The 20197-nt window shown below is 36.8% G+C and overlaps 1 protein-coding gene across 10 annotated transcripts in view; it reads left to right on the top strand.

Annotated features, from left to right (window-relative positions):
• Window positions 1–20197, top strand: part of UBE2H (ubiquitin-conjugating enzyme E2H) — a 105757-nt gene that overhangs the window by 62566 nt on the left and 22994 nt on the right. For 7 of the 10 annotated variants that reach the window (XM_014541854.1, XM_005868943.1, XM_014541849.1 and 4 more), the window contains 2 exons: window positions 15171–15210; window positions 16666–16718. The exons of 2 other annotated variants lie outside the window; for them this stretch is intronic. In XM_014541854.1, the coding sequence (XP_014397340.1) occupies window positions 15176–15210; window positions 16666–16718 (88 nt within the window). In that variant the 5' untranslated portion in view covers window positions 15171–15175. Of the gene's footprint in view, window positions 1–7778; window positions 8045–15170; window positions 15211–16665; window positions 16719–20197 lie in introns of all 10 variants that reach the window. One more of the 10 variants, XM_014541855.1, reaches the window with a different exon arrangement.

Here is a 20197-nt window from a genome sequence, read left to right as displayed (position 1 = left end):
TTTAATAAATGCTCCATATCCATAGTAGGAATATAAGAAAGTCCAGGTGAGCAAAAATTAAAATGTCTCATAATCCTATCCCTCAAATATCATTATTATATATACTTTTTAATTGTATAAATGCTCCATATCCATAGTAGGAATATAAGAAAGTCCAGGTGAGCAAAAATTAAAATGTCTCATAATCCTATCCCTCACTGAATATCATTATTTACATTCTGGTGTATGTACTTTAAAATATTTTTCTGCATATTTAAGTATATATTCAATATAATTTGACATGCTTATCTTTGGGGTGTCCTCCAAACATAGTTTGAGAGAGTTTTCAGTATTTACATGATTTCATGAGGTATAACTAAAAATTTCCTTTTAAAAACAATTTGCATCTTTAAATGTTTTTTTCAAAATAGTAATAAAACTACCTCAAATCCTCTTTGGAAAGAAAAGGAATATAAATAGACACTTTGGGAGGTTATGAATTTACTCTTACAATGCCATCATTGTTCCAAACATTTTAAGCTCATCTTTTGGAATTTTACTTTCTCTTTGAATATTGTAAATGATGGCAAATCTTGATGCTTTGAAGCTGGATATAAATTTTTGAAATGGCTAATGGTCATTTAATCCCAGAGAATAAGGTGAATGGGAAAACTGAGTATCATTAATTGGAGTAAAAAATTATGTATGATTATGAAATTGACTTAAGTAAAGGATTATGATTTTCTTACAAACTGACCCTATGGGAGTTTTCAACGAGAAATTATAAAACTCCTTTAATCCCTTTAACATCATTGAAATATTTGCTTAGTTTTCCTGGTGGACTGCTTTGAAATAAATCATCTTTGATTCTTTCAGTTCTGATTTATTTGAAAGTTCACTTACTTTTATCTTTCTCATTCAGAAACATTCCTAGAATGCTTAGCAGTGCTGCAGGGTGTCTCCAACTGTAGCGTTAGGAGAGAGTGATTGGTCAGTGGAGTGATTCTGGCCCTGGTTTTCTTTGACCGTGAGAATGATACCATCTGAACTGTTGCTTCCTCTTCTAGAAAATGAGATATTATAATTAAATGAACTCTGCATGTTTGATATTGACCAGTGTATAAAATACTCAGGATGTTTGGCATTCTACTGGATAATTAGGAAGGTTTAAGGTTTTCACTAGTTAGGGAGAGAATATATCAATAGATGAATATAAATAAAATATATCAATAAATAAAATATTGCATATGTTTAGTTACAGTGTGCCATTGCTTTTTAGGAGAGGGGTGAGGCAGCGCCTCATTTGAGGGAGAGAGAGTGTATAGAGGAGATACGTGTTTCATGTGTTGAGAATATAGTCTTTACAAAGCTTCAGAGATGTGAAAGTGCACATGAGATCTGTAGACATACTCTTTTGAAACCCCAAGTAATTTTCAGTCCATGAAGATTTTATTCTAAGCAAAGAAGTTGCTACAGAGACTGCCATATTCCATACTTCAGAGTCACAGTAGTCAGCCGTTACAGATGTGCTCATCTAGTAAGAGAAAGCTTTTTCCAAAGAAAACATAGACTTGCAGTTGCTGTGGGGGTGAAGTAAATAACTGATTTCATAAAGAGGGTAATATAAAGCAATTATTTATAAAAATAAAGAATAACCAATAAGCACAGGATATAAAATGGTTTTATGTCTAATCACATAATGCAGATTTATTGAGAGAATATATGACTTATCAAATTGATAGGTTAGATCAGCCGTGGGCAAACTACGGCCCGCGGGCCGGATCCGGCCTATTTGAAATGAATAAAACTAAAAAAAAAAAGACCGTACCCTTTTATGTAATGATGTTTACTTTGAATTTATATTAGTTCACACAAACACTCCATCCATGCTTTTGTTCCGGCCCTCCGGTCCAGTTTAAGAACCCATTGTGGCCCTCGAGTCAAAAAGTTTGCCCACCCCTGGGTTAGATGTTATTGGTAAAAGGTCTGAGATATAGCCAACCTAGCCGGACATACCGATCGATAAAGATTTTATATTTTTTGGGTCATTTTATTTAAAAATTAAATTATCTAAAGGAAATATTCAGAGATGTGCTCTAAGATTGTTGTGCAAGAATATGTACATTGCAGTGTTGCTTTTAAAACTTAAAAGTTGGAAGCAACCTAAATGACCCAGTTGACAACCGTTAAATTAATGATACAGCCTAATGAACAAAATGTTTTATAGCCTTTACTCATGTTTTAACACATCTTTAAAGGTACACACAGAAAAATGTGTAACTTTATATAGTGTAACTATTTTTTTCCATGTAAATTCCAAGTATGAATGACAAAATATTGAGTATATTAAAGACATTTTTCTGTAAATTTCCAAATATTCTACAAGTTCCCTTTTATTCTAAAAGTAAATGTTTTTAAACATATGGCAAATACATGTTTTTTAAATATCCTGTCTGCATCCTTGTATGAGCCTATACTTTTCTTGTCTTCTACTCTAGAAAGCCATCAAGCTATCTGTGGCCAGAATCCACCAGCTTCCTTTCTTTTTTCCTTTCAATGTTAATTGTTTATGTGCATAAGTGTAAATACTGTTTTCTTTCCTTTGTCTTTCTGACTGTAGTTTAGCTTACTCCATCTTGTGTACTGTCTTTACACCTTTACACTTAACTATTATTTACTCCTTTCTTTGCTTACCTTTTCCCGTCTCTTGGGCTGTTGTCTCCAGCAGTTCCTACTACTTCTCTCTTCAGTCTGACTGTTCCACTTGTTTTCCCCCTTGCTCAATTTTTCTCTTCATTTGAATTAAAAAAGGGCCCTGTACATAGCTAATAATAACAACAGTACTACTTTTATTAAAACTGAGGGAAAATATAATATATCTTCTAATAAAATATAGACATGAAATAGTAGATTTGAGTTTTTTAGTGTCTAATGGTCTTGAAAGTACCTTTAAGTCCCCTCCAGGATATACCGTAGTCTTCATCAGATCATACCTACTTTACTTAAACACTTGCATTTAAGAGAGTTGTCATTTAACCTTATTTTTAAATTATTACTGGCTAATATAGTAACAGAACTGCATTCTACTAATTTCAAATAGAACTATAGAATATTTTAGAATCTTTTGTAAATAACCTTATGACCAGTCTGGGTACTCGGTCACTATTTATACTTTTTTTTTTTAATAGAAAACTATGTTGTAAGATCCAGCTAACAAGTCTAGAAACTAACTTTTGAAATACTGTTTATGTGTATCTCTATATTAACAGTGAGGAACAGCCTCTCCCAGGGGCAGGCTGTATGTACTGCAGGCTGTGTGTCTGGACTGCAATTTGATGATACCAAAGCTGAGCGTGTAGAGGAATGGTTGGTTGAGAACAGGATTTTGGAGGGACCACTTAATGGTTTGCTGAATGCTGATTAGAATGCCCAGGAAAAACCTCTGTTCATTCTGCAGTGGAATTTGATGTCAGTAGCATATAGCATGAATAAGCCAGCCCACTGAGTAAATGGAGACAAAGTGAAAAAGTCATAGGCAATAATAATAGTTAAATTACTATATGACACTATACTAATGGCCTTCACAGTTAGGTCAGATTTTCATTTAAATAGAATGGTTTAGATCATCCTGTTCCAAGGGAAACTAGATTAAATAACATGTCAGAGTCCCTTTCTAAATCTCCCAATTTGCTGTAAGTTTTTTGTTTATTTGTTTTTTCTAATCCTTACCCGAGGACAAGTACACTGATTTCTAGGGAGAGGGGAAAAGGGAGAGAGAGACAGAGACACCGATGTGAGAGAGAAACATCAATTGGTTACTGGTATGTGTCCTGACTAGGAATTGAACCCTCAACCTTTCAGTGTACAGGACAATGCTCCTACCAACTGAGCCACACCAACCAGGGCTGCCATCGGTTCTTAATTAAAAGATGCTCTAATAATCATTGCATCATATTCTTTTTACTTATGCCAGCAATTCAGGGAAGCAATTTAACCTTTTTTAAAAAAATATTTTTTTATTGATTTCAGAGAGAGGGAGAGAGAGAAACATCAGTGATGAGAGAGAATCATTTATTGGCTGCCTCCTACACACCCCACCCTACCCCCACCCCTTGGTTCATAGGTCAATGCTCAACCACTGAGCCACACTGGCTGGGCTGATTAAACCTCCTTTACTGCCCAAATGGCATACTCTTCTGGCATTATTATTTTTATTTCACTATGACCAGAAATTACCTCACAATATCTTTAGAATGGAGTCTTCTAATATGGTATAACTAAGCTAACTATAAAGTTTAGAATATTTACCATTTTATTTTGTGTCTTCATAGGTGGAAACATTATATTCCTTCAGGAACTAGTTTGAGTAACTTAAGTTTTGTCAGGGATGGACCAGAATTTAGATTAGAGGAGTGTGTGTCATTCATGAGAGGTTTTGGATTAGTCATTTAATAAAGGCCTGCTTGAACCACCGTATTTCCACAAACAGAATGAATTCTTAGACTGAGAAAGCATAATTCCATTAAGGTCACCTGTATAGTTCTCTACTTTCATGAACTTGGGTTTGAATTTAATTCCTGTCTCAAACAGTTAAATAATTGCTACTCTGGTAGTGATCTATAGCTTTTGAATTCCAGTAGAGAGAAACAAATTTCTAATAGGGAAGTTTTATAAACTTTCTAGATAATGCTATGAGAATGTAAAAACTGGCAAAAGTTCTTTTTACTGATGTTTTGAAAATGAAGTTTTTCAGGATGGATTTTTAAAAAGGTTTATGTCGGGCAGCTGACGGTCTCCTAGGGCTTTTAAGGCCAGGTTAAAAGGTTGAGTTTCATTTTTAATGAAATGGGAAAGCCATTGAAAGATTTTAAGCATATTTTAATGGTCACTCGACTGATGTAGGGAAAGAGTAGAGATACTCGTAATTTGGATCATGGTTTTGGATCAAGAGGCCAAAGCTGAGAAGAAACTCCCGTGTAGATATACATTGCTTTGAAGAAATTGGCTAAATTAAGGAAATCATACAAATGTGCATGATACCAAGAGGAAGATATAAGGGAGGTTTTGCTTGTTTTGTTTATTTATCTTAAAATCTTTATTGTTGAAAGTATTACATATGTCCCCCTTTTTCTCCCATTGACCCCGATAGCCCGTCCTGACTGGAAATTGAACCGTGACCTCCTGGTTCATAGGTTGATGCTCAACCACTAAGCCACACCATCTGGGCTGAGCATATAGAAACATCAATGATGAGAGAGAATCATTGATTGGCTGCCTCCTGCACGCCCCCTACTGGGGATCGAGTTCGTAACCTGGGCATGTGCCCTGACTGGGAATCGAACCTGTGACCTCCCGGTTCATAGGTTGATGCTTACCCACTGAGCCACGCCAGCCTGGCCAAAGTTGGTACATTTGTTTACTTATATCTCTCTTCCTTGCCAACCCATAGAAACTCCATGAAGGCTGTCTCTGGGTCTGTTTTACTAACAAGCCCTTCTCTCTGTCTCAGAATCTGATACAGTGCCTGTTCTGTAGAAGAATACAGTTGACCCTTGAACAGTGCAGAGTTAGGAGTGCTGACCTCCTATACAGTTGAAAATCACATATAAAGTTGGCCCTTTGAATCTGCGGGTTCCCAACCAAGGAGTTGCCCCTTGAACAATGCAGGTTTGAACTGCATGGGTCAATTGAAAAACTCCTCATATAAGTGGACCTGTACAGTTCAAACCCACATTGTTCAAGGGTCAGCTGTATTTGTGGAGTAAATAAATGACTGCTTACTTAGTGGCATCCTCAAGTCTAAGTTTAGAGGGTGTGAACGTTTGGTTTCCTCCAGTTGTAGATGGGCATTTGGGGAGAAGGTCAGGGATTTGCAAAGGATTGTTAGAGAATGGTGATGGTAATGGCTCTTAAATCTTAAGTTGAGCAAAGGAGAAAGATAGGGCTGATAGGTAGGAAGAAAAGGGAGGATCAATGGATTAGAGTTCACAGATGAAAGAATTGTTGATGGGGTAGGAAGCTCTTTGACAGGGATTGGAGACTGTGATGGGGAAGAGGGTGTCTGAATTTGTGAGTTGGGAGGTGAGGCTGTTTGTGGAGATGAAAACATTCAAGATGTGTCCTGGGAGTATGAAAGAGAATAGAGGAAAGATCACTGAGGAGAAACTTAAGGAACTGACTGAGAAGCCAGGGTGTCTGGAGTGTGGTCTGTAAAGGTGATAATGTCATTTAAATTACAGGCGTTGGGGGGAAAGAGAGACTTGGGGGCCGGGTGTTCAGGGACAGAAGAAACCAGTGGTCAGATTGGCCCTATTAATGAAAACCTGCTGTTAGCGGTCTATAATATCTCAATTCATTCAGCTTCTTATTATTAGCCAGAGTAAAAATAGTAGTTATCTTCCCCTCCCCCTCCTCCAGTCCACCTCTAAGGGCAGCCTTGCCTTTGCACATGCTTGCTTCTGTTAGATGTGTCCACTTCCTTCTTGAATCTGGCTTATGTCAGTTTTAATTTTGCAATTCTTTATTCTATACTGTCCATTTGTTATATAAAAATCCTGTCTAACTTGCTGTTTAGGTTAGCCCCTGCTTTAACTAGAGCAGGAGACCTCTAGCTTTTGACCTGGTTATTCTGTCATCTTTTTGGCGTTAAATCCATTCCTTCCACTTGAGGATTGGTACAATGAAAACATGTGTTCTTGGCTTCCTTTTTCTTTAGTTAAAGTGAAATTCTTTTAAAAACAAGTCAGAAAAAAAATAAAAACAAGTCAGAATATTGTCCTAGTTCCCTTTGAAAAGCTTGTTCACACAATTTAAGATTTGTTTATATTCCTGATGCTGGTGAAAACCATATTACTTGAAGGAATTTCAGAGATTATACCATCCAGGTGCTTCATCTTAAGGATGGTAAAAATGAGACTCAGGAAGGTGGAAGATATATAAACTAACTAGTTGCAGCGCCTGCCTTCTGGCCTCCAGGCTAGTGTTTTTCCCCAAAAAAACAAAATGCAATCAGAATATTCTTTTTAATAATAAATAGTAGAACAACTGTACTTTTCCATTTTCAGTGTGATGGGGTTATAGGAAACCCAGTGTCCCATAATCAAAATATCCTTTACTACTCTTTACAATTCCTACAGGATTAAGGTATGGATGGGTATGTAGAAGTAGTATTTTTATTTTTACCATGAGGAAAATAAGATGAAATTACTTGATTGAGCTCATTAAACTAATTGTAATATTATTGAGTGCTTACTGTGTACCATTTATTGGTCAAATGCTATATATATATTAATTCATTTAACCTTCATGACAGTCCTATTCTGTGTAGATACCATTATTTAACCTAGCTTTATGATTAAGGAAATAGAAAGGTGGAGGTTGAGTAACTAACTTGCCCAAAGTTCATAGAGGGGAACTTAGGCGGTCTGACTGGAGTCTGATTTTTTAACCACCATGACTTTGTGTGTTTTTTTTCCCCCCACCATGACTTTGTTTAATATAAGTGGCAGAGACTTAGAATTGGGTCTCGAAATTTGAAGTCCAGTGTCTTCTATATTTTACTGCCTCTGACCATGAAAATAAATACCGCCTGACTCAGTATGGTTATATGAATGACTAGGAAAGTGAAAGATAAACTGTGGAAACAGGAAAGTGATTACAATCTTCTAAAATGAAACTACAGAAGAGTAGGTTTAAGGGTGTAGGTTTTGGTAATCTGCTAGGTTGGGAGAAGGTTATGCTGTTGAAGGATAACACTTCACCTTTTCTTAGTTATAAATGACCTTTTCTTATCCACCCAGCCCAGTCCTCCTCAGACTCCATATTATCAGAGAGAAAGGAAGAAACAGAAAAGAGGACCCCTTGTTGAGTTTAGATCTCCTGAACACACACAGGATCAGTTCAGAAGTTCCCATGACACAGGGCATTGAGAGTGAGCTCCTTGCTTGGTTCCTCACCCAAGAAGAGACCGGCCCAGGTCCATCTCTCCCGAGTAGGGAAGGCTCAGCTCTCTGAAGAGACTTCTACTCGGGTGCAGGCTGCCATGGGCTGAGCCTGGCTGTCTGAGGTAAGATGATAATCTATCAAATGTGCATTAATGCACAGGGCTGGCAGTGTCGCTAGTGCAGCTGGCAGTGTCCCCAACTCTAATCACCTCCTCCTGCATGCTAGGAATGGAGATCCAGGTTGTTGCCCTTAAAGAGTATATAGTCTGATATACTGATAGGCAAGATAAGATTCAATCTTTAAGCATATTTTAAATAATTATACCTACTTTAAAAAATAGAATTAATCAGTTTGATTCTGAATGATCTCCTTTATGTGAGCATTTGTCCTGATGATGGAATATTAGAATAATTCAATGTATTCTCTTGTTTCTCACAGGACTTTATAAGCTTATAATTAAATTGCATCAGCCACAGCTGCCTCAACCATCTGCAGTCCAGGATCATTTTATCCCTGGAAGAGAGCTATTGTTTTTTGCCTTTGGCACTTTTTCACCTATTTACCTTAGAGTTGGCTTACTTTGTTTCATGAGTCACTCGTTTGATCTCTCATATTTTGAAGATTATTCTAAATGAAATTTCTGGATAGATGACTGGCCCTAGGTAGTATTTCATTCTATCCACAAATTTAATCATTAAAAATATCCTCACAAGTAAAGGAAGCAAAGGTGAAAAATACAAGGAGTCTTTGCCTCTTTTATTTACATATTGACCCCAATATCAGAAGTTACTTAAAAGTGTGTGCAACTTTGTACAGATCCCCTCTTGAGATTGACACAGAAACAGGCTGAAATGAAAAACAGTTCTTCAGCATGACTGGGCACAATGTTGTTTACTTTCTCTGCCTATTAGCCTATGGGTCAAGAGAGTTGTTATTCTAGAGCAGTTGAGTGTTAGAGTGAAACAAACCAAAAGCATGGCATTTTCTATTTTAATATTCTATGCAATTATTGTTTTAAATATGTAGTTTTGCATCAACTAAGTATGATTTGCATTTCTCCTCCAGAATTATAAATCACCCGATTCTCTTTTGCTAAAAGAAAAAAAGAGGTGGTGAGCTTTGTAGTTAAACATTTGTTTATTATCTACCCTTTTTCACAAGTGCTTGAGCCATGCCAGAGAATAATTGTCCAAAAGATTTAAAACAAAGGAGTTCTGAATTTTATGTGGTCAAATCATTGAAATACATAACTAGAAAATATCTAGTAATGACTAAAATCTTAAGTCATGTAGATTAAAAATGACTTGTTGCGTCCACTTATCATGTTTCCATAAAAGCAGTTTTCAAAATATATTCTCTTAAAATATCTTCAAAATAGTTCCTGGTTGAATGGAAACAAGTGTTGGGAAAATTCTCTTGTTGCAGATGTATTCGTTAGTGTGGTGTGAGCATTGCCAAAAGGAAGGAGAACATGCCAGGGCAAACATGCTCAGCCCTGAGAACGTTCCTTCTCTGAATTCCTAGCCTGCTCTTTCTCATCGGCTCCCCTCCTTGTCCAAAAGTTCCATTGTTGCCCTCATTATCCAGAATGTAAATGGCTTTTTCTGAGAACAGATGTGCAAGAGATATATATGCTCACTTCCAGTTATTTGCTTTGGGTATTTTTCTAACAATTGAGAAGCCCTGTATAGGAAGCGAGCACTGTAGCCTGGAAATTGTTAGAGTTGGTTGGTCTGGCTGTGCTTGCTCCTCAGAGGCCAGGTTATAAACCCTGTTTTCTGCCTACTTTGGAAGAGTCAGCAGATTTTGTGTCTCTTGGTGGTATTTTAGCATGTTGGTAGCTTTGTATTCTCCAGAATACTTCTTTTTCTAAAAATGTGTCTTATAGAATAAATTTTCTTTAAGGACTTAATCTCTGGACATTTCCCCTTAAGTCCTCTGTATTCAGAACTCTGGCCATTGTTATTAAATCCTACATTTTTAGAGCTGATAATCCCTTTACAAACAGAATAATATTGGATATTGTAGAGATTATATAGTCTAGCTACTTCTCTTTGCAGGTAGAGAAACAGGCCCACAGAAGTGACATCATCATATATTAGGACCCCCACTGGGTCTGCTGCAGTTAATAGCAGAGTTGAGACTAGCCCCAAGACTCTGTTAGTACTTTTCTCTTTTTAGTCTGATTCTATCCCTGTCTCAGATAGTGTTTTATACTTAGTAAGGGCACTGGGGACTGGGTTCCAACGACCATTTATTACTTAAGAATATGTTTACTAAGTCCTTTTTGCCCCTCTCTATTATGTACTCTTAGACTCAACCAAGTCAAAAATCTAGATTTAATTGAAAAGAGTGTGGAAACTGTATTGATTCCAAATGTAATTTCCAGGCCTTGTACAAGGAGGGAGGCACCTTAACCTTTCAGAGACAGTTTCCATAAACATATAGAGGTCTTTCATCATAGCTGTTTTCTTGGCGTATACTTTTGAAATTCCCTGTGACGTAAGTTGCTGAAGCTTCATTCAGTCTTGGGATCTGCCATTCCCCATCATTCTTTACCCAGCAGGCTTCCCACCTTACTCAATGAAAGCCAGCATCCTTAAAAGGGCCCACAAATACTCATCACCTCTCTGTTCTCACGACTAGTCTTCTGTCCTTTATTCACTCCACTTTAGTTTTACTACTTACTTACTTTGCTGGTCTTCTAACACATCAGGCAAACTCCTGGTGCACTTTGCACTTGGCTATTTGTGCTAGGTGAACATTCTTCCTCCTAGATAATGAATAATCCTCCCTCATCTCTGTCAAATTAAGTCAGCTTCTCCGTAAGGCCCTCCCTGACTATCCTATTTAAAATTGCAGCCCCCACCCCAGCATTCCTATTCTGAGTCCCCTTCTTTTTTTATTTAGTTTAATTTTTAAAAATATATTTATTGGGGGACATTGGTCAACATGAACATACAGGTTTCAGGTGTGGGTTTCTATGTTACAAGATCTGTATATTGCACCATGTGCCCACCGCCTAAAGTCAAATCTTCTCCCGTCACCATATATTAGGACCCCCACTGGGTCCATTGCTTTGCTGTGTTTTCTCCATAACCCTTGCCACCCTCTAAAGCAGTGGTTCTCAACCTTCTGGCCCTTTAAAACAGTTCCTCATGTTGTGACCCCCAACCATAAAACTATTTTCGTTGCTACTTCATAACTGTAATTTTGCTACTGTTATGAATCGTAATGTAAATATCTGATATGCGGGATGGTCTTAGGCGACCCCTCTGAAAGGGTTGTCCAACATCCAAAGGGGTCGCGACCCACAGGTTGAGAACCGCTGCAAAGCATTTGTTTGTTTTTGTTTTTTAATCCTTACCCGAGTATAATTTTTTCCATTGATTTTTAGAGAGAGTGGAAGGGACGGGGGAGACACAGAGAGAGAAACATCGATGTGAAAGAGACACATTGATTGGTTGCCTCCCGCATGCGGGATTGAGCCTACAACCACGGTACGTGCTCTTGACCGGAAATGAATGCATAACCCTTCAGTCTGCAGGCCAATGCTTTAACCACTGAACAAGACCCGCACGGGCAGCACTTTCCTTACAGCACAGGAAACTTCTGCCAAAGGTGTTGCTTCACTAGGTTTTAGTAAGGAGAATTCTAGCAGGAGCAGGATTTTAAGTATCAAGATGAATTTTTAAGTTCTTAATTGTAGCTTCAAGCAAAATATTTTTCACATAATAGAACAAATGTCTTGAATTAAACCTTATAGTGCCTAAACATTAGTGTTTTCCATGCACCAGAATGTTTCTTGGCAGTTGTGATAGTAGTATGTTCCTAATATATGTAACTAATCTTGAGGACCAGGTGCCTAACAACCTGAGGATCTTCTGTTTTTTTGTAATGAATTTGTATTATTTAAACAAAGGGTTTAAAATATGAGACCTCAAATAAAATAGTTGATTTCAGTGATGCTTTTCCTTAAAAGATTGCAGCACTAGATAACCTATGTATAATTAGGTTTACTTTAATATTTTTTTAATAACCGTAACTTTTTTTAAAATTGATTTCAGAGATCGAAACATCAATAATGAGAATCATTGATCGGCTGCCTCCTGCACGCCCCGACCGGGAGTCGAACCATGACCTCCTGGTACATGGGTTGACACTCAACCACTGAGACACACCAGCTAGGCTAATTAGGTTTATTTTAGAATGTTTGCTATACTGTTTATAACTTTTATTTGAAAGCTTTTTTTGCCCTAGCTGGTTTGGCTCAGTGTATAAAGCATCGGTCCACAGACTGAAGGGTCCCGGGTTCAATTCTGGTCAAGGGCACAGACCTCAGATCCCAGCCCTGGTCAGGGCTCACGTGGGAGGCCATCAATCGATGTTTCTCTGTGTCTCTTTCCCTCCCTTCCACTCTCTGAAAAATCAATGGAGCCTGACTGGTGTGGCTCAGTGGTTGAGCATCAACCTGTGAACCAGGAGGTCACTGTTCAATTTCCTGTCAGGGTTGCGGGCTCGATCCCCAGTGGGGGGAGTGCAGGAGGCAGCTGATCAATGATTCTCTCTTATCATTGATGTTTCTATCTCTCCCTTCTTCTTCTCTGAAATCAATAAAATTATATATATATTTACATTTAAAAATCAATGGGAAAATATCCTCAGGTGAGGATTAACAACAACAAAAAAATTTGTCAAAGTTTTTTTCAGCTTCGCATTGTAGACATTTGGCAAGTCAGAAAAGTAGTAGTAGAAATAATGGGGGTCTCTAAAGTTGACTGCCATGGACACTTGTTTGTTTCCCTCTGACCTTTTTACATTGCTTGTGATCCTATGTCTGGAATGGGAGTGTGATTTGAAAATGGGAGAAAATATTTCCACCACGAAGAATTAAGCACTGTTAGCAGTTGTACATATTTGCTTGCAGTTTCCTTTTATGTGCACACTTTTTAAAAAATGGAGCAAATAATATACAAGCACATTCTGTCTTTTTAAAAGGCATATAAGTGTTATAGATAAATTCATCTTTAATTGCCATTCCCCATTCTGTTTCCTAATTCCACCATTGGCCCTGCACTCTCACTGAAATAATTGCTTTTGTAAGTTTGATATATAGGCCCAGTACAGTTTCCGTACTTGCTACCATAGAGAATATGTAGCGTTGCTTTGTTTTAGTTTCTTTACCAGGGGTCCTCAAACTGCGGCCCGCGGGCCACATGTGGCCCACTGAAAACATTTGTTTTTTTACTTCAAAATAAGATATGTGCAGTGTGCATAGGAATTTGTTCATAGTTTTTTTTTAAACTATAGTCCAGCCCTCCAACGGTCTGAGGGACAGTGAACTGGCCCCTGTTTAAAAAGTTTGAGGACCCCTGCTTTAAACGGTGTCATGCTGTAATATGTCATTCTGCAACTATTTTCCCTCTCAGGTTTGGATCTATCCAAGTTGGTACTTACTGATCTAGTTCATTTCTTTGGCTGTATAGGACTCCCAGTATATGGATATACTACAGTTTCTCCAGTCGTTTTTGATGGGGTTAAATTTGTTTCTTAGCTTTTATAAATAATGCTGCAACGAGTAATCCTCATAGGTCTTCTAGAACACATGTATTAGTGTTTTTCTAGGATCATGTAGATTTGTATCCTGCTTTTTCTCCTCTTAACCTTAAAACATGAGCATTTCCATTGGCTTTAGTATAATCTCTTCATGAACACATAACTCTTAAATCTAGACTTTGAAACCTCTTTCATTTCCATAATGAAAAATTAATATGAAATTGTAATTGGACATAAGGCTTTTCTTTCTACATCAGAGTAATTTAAACATTGCATGGGTTCTCTTAATAGTAGTAGATAAAACATTAAGCTATTTCAACACAAAGGATTAAAAAGTAAAAATTAGAAGCATAGTTAATACTTGGAGTGGCTAGAGCAAGCAGAGACTGGCATACCTGGGATTTCGTGTATTATCCCCCCTTTCTAAGTCTAAAGAAGTTTCTTAGGTTTTTCTGAGATGTCCTCTGTCATGACTCATCCTTGAGGGTCTTCCTCTGACGCCACTTCTCTGCATCTTTCCTAACAGCTTCCTCTTCCCTGACTGTATCAGCTCTGTGCACACATTACAGCTACTTCTTCATGTCTCTTATCCCACTGCTACAGCAACCTCCTCGAGACTAGTGTAGTCTTACTTATTTTGTACCCTAAACAACCACAGTGCCTGAAACATAGGCGTTGACCAAATATATTTTGAATAAAGGAAAGTGAGACCATGTGAGGGGGGGGTGAGAGAGTGGGAGTGGGAAATAAGGATGGTCACTTTAGTAAGGAATTTCAGTTTATTGAAAGTGAAATGGGATAGGAAGTTTTGAAAGGAAGTGAGGTGATAAGGGTGGTAAAATGACAGCTTTGACAGTGGATCTCTGTTTTAGAATATTGTCATCTGCATACATACAGGCTGATTAAATCACCAGTTTTACATTACAAAAATTCATTTCTTCTTGGAATTGAAATATCGATATATTTGTTAAAGTTTATACTTCTTTTTCTAGGAATAAATTAAAAAAAAAAAAACTTGGATCCCTGACAGACCTAGCCATCTTACAGAATTTTTTTTCTTCAACACCTTGCCTCATTCCTCGGTTGCCCCAATTTTAATCAAAATTGGGTTTCCTGGAATGAGTAGACTAAAGTTAAAGGAAACATTTTGGTCACCGCTCTTATGAAATCCTGTGGTTTGGAAGCAGTACTCCTTTAGCATTTCAACAGTTTCATTCATGTTCCGCACACAGTGTAGCAGAACAATACCAGTAACTGAGCTTCTGAAAGAGAAGTTCAAATGCAGAACCTCCTAATTTAGAAATTGAACAATAAAACTTGGGGGAGGGGAGTCAGACAGTAGCTTTCTTAACTTTTATCAGGACACTAGTTATAAACCATTTAAGACTGTCAGTTTTCTTGGCGAGTACCTTCATAACTCTGAAAACCATTTCTTTTAATGATCATTTTGTATAAGAGGCTGCATTGCTCTCAGAGTTTGTGCATTTTTAAAATAGAACTCTAATGTATTTTAAGTAAATGCCATTGTAAGGAGAATATATAGTCTTATCAGTATAAAAAAGATCTAAGATTGAAAGGTAATGAGTTATGAGTATCATCACCTTTTCCCAATCTGAAAATGTTTCCGATACAGAAATACTTTAATTGTTCTCTGGGTACTTTTTGCTGCTAATTAACATCTCTTTTTACAGGATTCATGAATAAAATTTTCCATCCCAACATTGATGAAGCGTAAGTAAATTTAAAAATGTTTAAATCTTAGCAGCAACTGCTCTTGATTAGAGTTCATCTCTCTCTTCATTATATAGAAGCTTCAATTATCTTTTTGGATTTTATCAGCAGATAGGACTATCTTGAATGGTCACTTAGACTATAAAATCCCAGGAATATGATATTCTAAACCACTTAGTTCAAATTCTATTGGACTGCTTAGTTTTTCCATTGTCATGAATGGGTCCTTCGTTTTCCCTGAGAGCCAACTAGCATTTGTAATATTCCACATCTCCATTCTCTGTTAGACACAATTCAGAGATCTGTTTTTAATATACAGATTTATTATTTTCAGCCCTTTCAGGTATTTCTCAGTTCATGAGAGTAAAGCAAACATGATTAGTTTCATTTCAGTGATTGAATCTTAATTACCCCTTTATTTTCTTCTAATATTAGTGATATTTTAAATGTGATACCAGTGCCTCCTATTTTGTTACTTCGGTGATGTTTAGAATACATGATTATTTATTCTGCATTTTTTTTCTTGTCTTGGCTCTTAGTTTTGATATTTCATGCACATACACACATACACATACATGTGGGGTATTCTGAACACTGTGTGAGTAGATTGTATACATGCATCATGCCCCATTGTCCTTTAATACTTCTATGTATCAGTCATCCTAACAACAAGGATAGTCTTTTATGTAAGTGCAATATAGTCATCTGACTCAGGAATTGAATATTAATGTAGTAGTACTTTGAACCTACTGCCATATTCTCGCAATGTACTTTTTAGCACTTCCGTTTTTTTTCTTTTTTTTCATTTAATAAAGGATCCAGTCATGTATTGCATTTAGTTGTCATGTTTCTTTAATCTGGAACAGTTCCTCAGCTTTTTATAAAATTGACATTATTAAAGAATATAGACCAGTTATTTTATAAGACAACTATACCTCAATTTGGGTTTGTTTGACATTTTCTTACTATTACATTCAGAGTATGCACTTAAGTCTAGAAAACCACAAAGTGAGATTGTGTCCTCCTCAGGGTATTCTATTCAGAGGCATTTAGGTTTGTCTGCCCCTGGTTACCAGTGTTAATTCTCATCACCTGGCTCAGGTGTTGGTTTCTCCATTGTATAGCTATTGTTTTTCCCTTTCAATCTGTACGGAGACACTTAAGACTTTGCATACAGGATGGGGCAGAAGTAGGTTTATAGTTGTTTGTATGGAAAATAATAAATAATCAATAAATAATAATACAAGAATAAACTCTGTTTTGCATACTCACAACTGTAAACCTATTTTTGCCCCACCCTGTATTGTATTCTGCTTTTCTTCATACTTTCCCCAATTGGGATTTTTTTTAATGATCTATTAAAAGTATTTTTCTTGATAAATAAAATTAGTTGCCAGATACATGCAACTAACTTTCTAATTTTTAAAAAATTGCCATTCTTTCCATCTGTTTCAGGTCAGGAACTGTGTGTCTAGATGTAATTAATCAAACTTGGACAGCTCTCTATGGTGAGTTTGGCCATGGAATATTTTTTAGAGATGTTGAGACACTGCCTTAAAAAAATGTTGTTTGGCTTTTCTTCTCTGATTTAAGATGTTTTGTTGGGAATGGGAAGGGATTTTGAAGGCCTGGATGGGAAAGTTTTGATCAGTGAGAAAATTTTTTTCTCAAGTTCAAACTTTGGTTTAGCAGAGGTTTAAAATAATCTGTGTGATTCTGAAATTAAGGTATAGTGATATACATATGCAGACATAGAGATACATATTAAAATGTTTGCATATCTGTGTGTATTCAGAAGCACATGGTATACATGTTTATCTGTAATATTTTTTTTTTAGAAAAACATTAAATGATATATTAAGAGTTTTGGGGTATCATCATTTCAAAGGCCTAAACCTTGCTATGAAGCAAATAATAATTTAGCTTTACCTTTAGTGCTGAAGTTGACATCTATGTACTGTGAATCAACAATGAATTCCCTAATTTAGCATTGCAAAATACTATGCTATATATCACAGAGAAATATAAGGGGTATCAGGCCTTTTCTCCCTTAGCTTGTAACTTGATTGGGGAGCTAAAAATATTTTAAAATATATTTAAAGTTAATTAGGAATACAACAAATTAGTATGTCTTTTCCCCCACATATCTGAGTCCTCAGACATCACAGACTCTCCCTGCTCTCATGCCCTAACCCCATAAAGCTTCCCCTGATGCTCAAGCTGGCAGTAACCTCTGGCCGCTCTTACATGTGCTATAGCTCTTTTTTTGTGGCCTGCATTTACTTTGTGTTTGTTGTTTTGCCTATGTTTTTTGAGCTACTAGATTATTTCCTGCCTTAATTTTTGTTTAAGGTGTGCATGTCTGATTTGTCTAAGTCCTGGCACTCCTAACACCATGCCTTGCACCAATGCATTTGAAAGAATGAGTGATACAAACAAGCAATTGCTGAGAGATACAAGAAGAGGGAGGAAAGATCACTTTAGGTTGGGGTTAACCAGGGAGGGCCTCCTCTTGTTGAAGAGTTGTGAGACCTTTTAAAGGTTTAAGGTATCTAAGACATCTTTTTCCAGCCACAATCTGTGAGAACCTTACCAGACACACTTATGCAAGGATAGTACATGAGAATCACAGAGGAAAGTTGCTTACCAGCAGCGCACAGTTAGTCCTTTTTTCTCCTCCTAATTGTGCCATTTAAGAATGATCTGGCCCTAGCCAGTTTGGCTCTGTGGCTAGAGCGTCAGCCTGTGGACTGAAGGGGTCCTGGGTTTGATTCCGGTCCAAGGCACATGCCTGGGTTGCAGGCTCGATCCCCAGTATGGGGCATGCAGCAAGCAGACAAACATTGATTCTCTCTCTCTCTTCCTCTCTGAAATCAATAAAAATATTTGTAAAAAAAGAATTATGTGTTCTGCCTAGAGTTCTTCTCTAATCTTTGTGTGACTGTACTTTTCTCACCTCAAACATTCCTACCTAGAGAAGCCTTTTTCCCTAGCCACTCCATCTAAAATAATAGCCAGGCATAGCACAGCACTCTGTTTTAAAAACCTGTCTTTCAAACCAGTATTTTTTTATTGGCTATCTTGTTCTATTAGATTGTAAGCTCCACGGGAGCAGGGATTTTGTGTGCACATGTGTGCACACATGTACACACACATGTCTAAAACAGTGCCCAGTACTGTTTAACGAGAGTTTTGGGGAAATTACAGCTTTACGGAAAAGAAGTGACAAGAAAGAACATATACTCTGAGGTTGATTAAATGGATTCCTTTTAAGATTTTTTTTTTTTTTTTTTTTGTAAAAGTGTCTCATGGCAGGCTGCCTGGAATATCTGATGTAATGATGTCTTTTCTTAAACTGCATTCACATTTTAGAAATGTACATAACAAAATACTGCAAGCTGGTTCCAATTACAATAAAGTAAACTGGACGTTAGTTTAACTAATTCTTTTACTATTGACCAGATAACCTTTGTGGAAGAGGTTTGCTAATTCTCAAGCACCTCACATCTCAGAACAGATTATTTTTATAATAACAGCTTTATTGAATTATAATTTACATACATTAAATTCACCCATTTAAAGTGTGTGATTTGATAGGTTTTAGTATATTTGCAGTTATTACTACATTCTCATTATAAAACATTTTTATCACCTCAAAAAGAAACCCATTACCCTTTAGCTATTACCCCTTTATCCTCCTAGGTCTAGCAACAACCGATCTACTTATTGTCTCTCTAGATTTGCCTATCCTGAGCATTCCTTATAAATAGAATTATACAATATGTGGTCTTTTGTGACTGGCTCCCCCCCTCCCCATTGCATATGATCTCTTCATGATTCATCTATGTTGTAACATGTATTAGCACTTCATTCCTTAATGGAATATCACATTTTTATCCATTTGTCAGATGATGGATATTTGGGTTGTTCTTACTTTTTGGCTGTTATGAATATTTGTGCACAAATTTCAATGTGGACATATGTTTTCATTTCTCTTGGGTGTTTTACCTACAGGCAAAATTACTGGGTGAAATTTCTGTAACTGTTAAACCATTTGAGGTACTGACATACTGTTTTCCAAAGTGGTTTTACCATTTTACATTCCCACCAGCAGGTGTCAAGTGTAAGAGGTTCAGAACACACTTTAAAGCAGAAGGCCAGTCCGGCTGGTGTAGCTCAGTCGATTGAGCGTCATCCCACGGAACAAGAGATCCTGGGTTTGACTCCTAGTCAGGACACATGCCCGGGTTGTGGGCTTGATCCCCAGTGGGGGGTTGTGCAGGAGGCAGCTATCTCTTCTTCTCCCTTCCTCTCTAAAATCAATAAAAATATATTAAAAAAAGAAAAAGAGCAGAAGGCCAACATGACTAAGTTTTCATCACATATATAAAATGTTAGAACATGTTCTTGTACTACCTTGCAAAGCATTTAATAAGTACCATAAATTAAACCTGATTGGTCAAAGTGAACTTTTATTTTTGTATTACATGAGTATGAATTATGTTTCATGATACAAGAGCATGGACATACTAACATTACAGGTAAGTGCAGGAAACCAGAAGAAATATATTTAGAACATAGTCGGAAGTATATTGTGCATGGGAGAATTGTTTTGATATTTTGCTCGAACCCAAACTATTCCTCAAGAAGATTTTAGAATTTTATTTAAACTTAAGTTTTTTTTCATAAAAAGTTTTAGGAGCAGATAAATACAATTTACAAAGTCCTGGTAGAAAGGGCTGGTTCAATTTACCTTGTTTCTTTTCCTTTACTTTTATCAATTTTAGAAAGGAAGAAGAGACAGCCATTGGATGGCAGTCTAACTAACTGAGCTACCTAATCAGGGCTACCTTGTTTCTTTTAGACTTACCTGATCTTGAGATCTAAACTGAATTTTTATTATAAGTTGCTAAAGCCTCTGGCATTGAAGGTTAATTCAAAATTGTGAATTCTGAATTACTCTAATTTGTGCTATAAATTCTTGAGA

The sequence above is a fragment of the Myotis brandtii genome, unplaced genomic scaffold (genome assembly GCF_000412655.1).
Source record: "Myotis brandtii unplaced genomic scaffold, ASM41265v1 scaffold280, whole genome shotgun sequence".
Classification (NCBI taxonomy): domain Eukaryota; kingdom Metazoa; phylum Chordata; class Mammalia; order Chiroptera; family Vespertilionidae; genus Myotis; species Myotis brandtii.
Note: the sequence above shows the minus strand (reverse complement) of the source record. Positions and strands in the feature narration are given on the sequence as shown.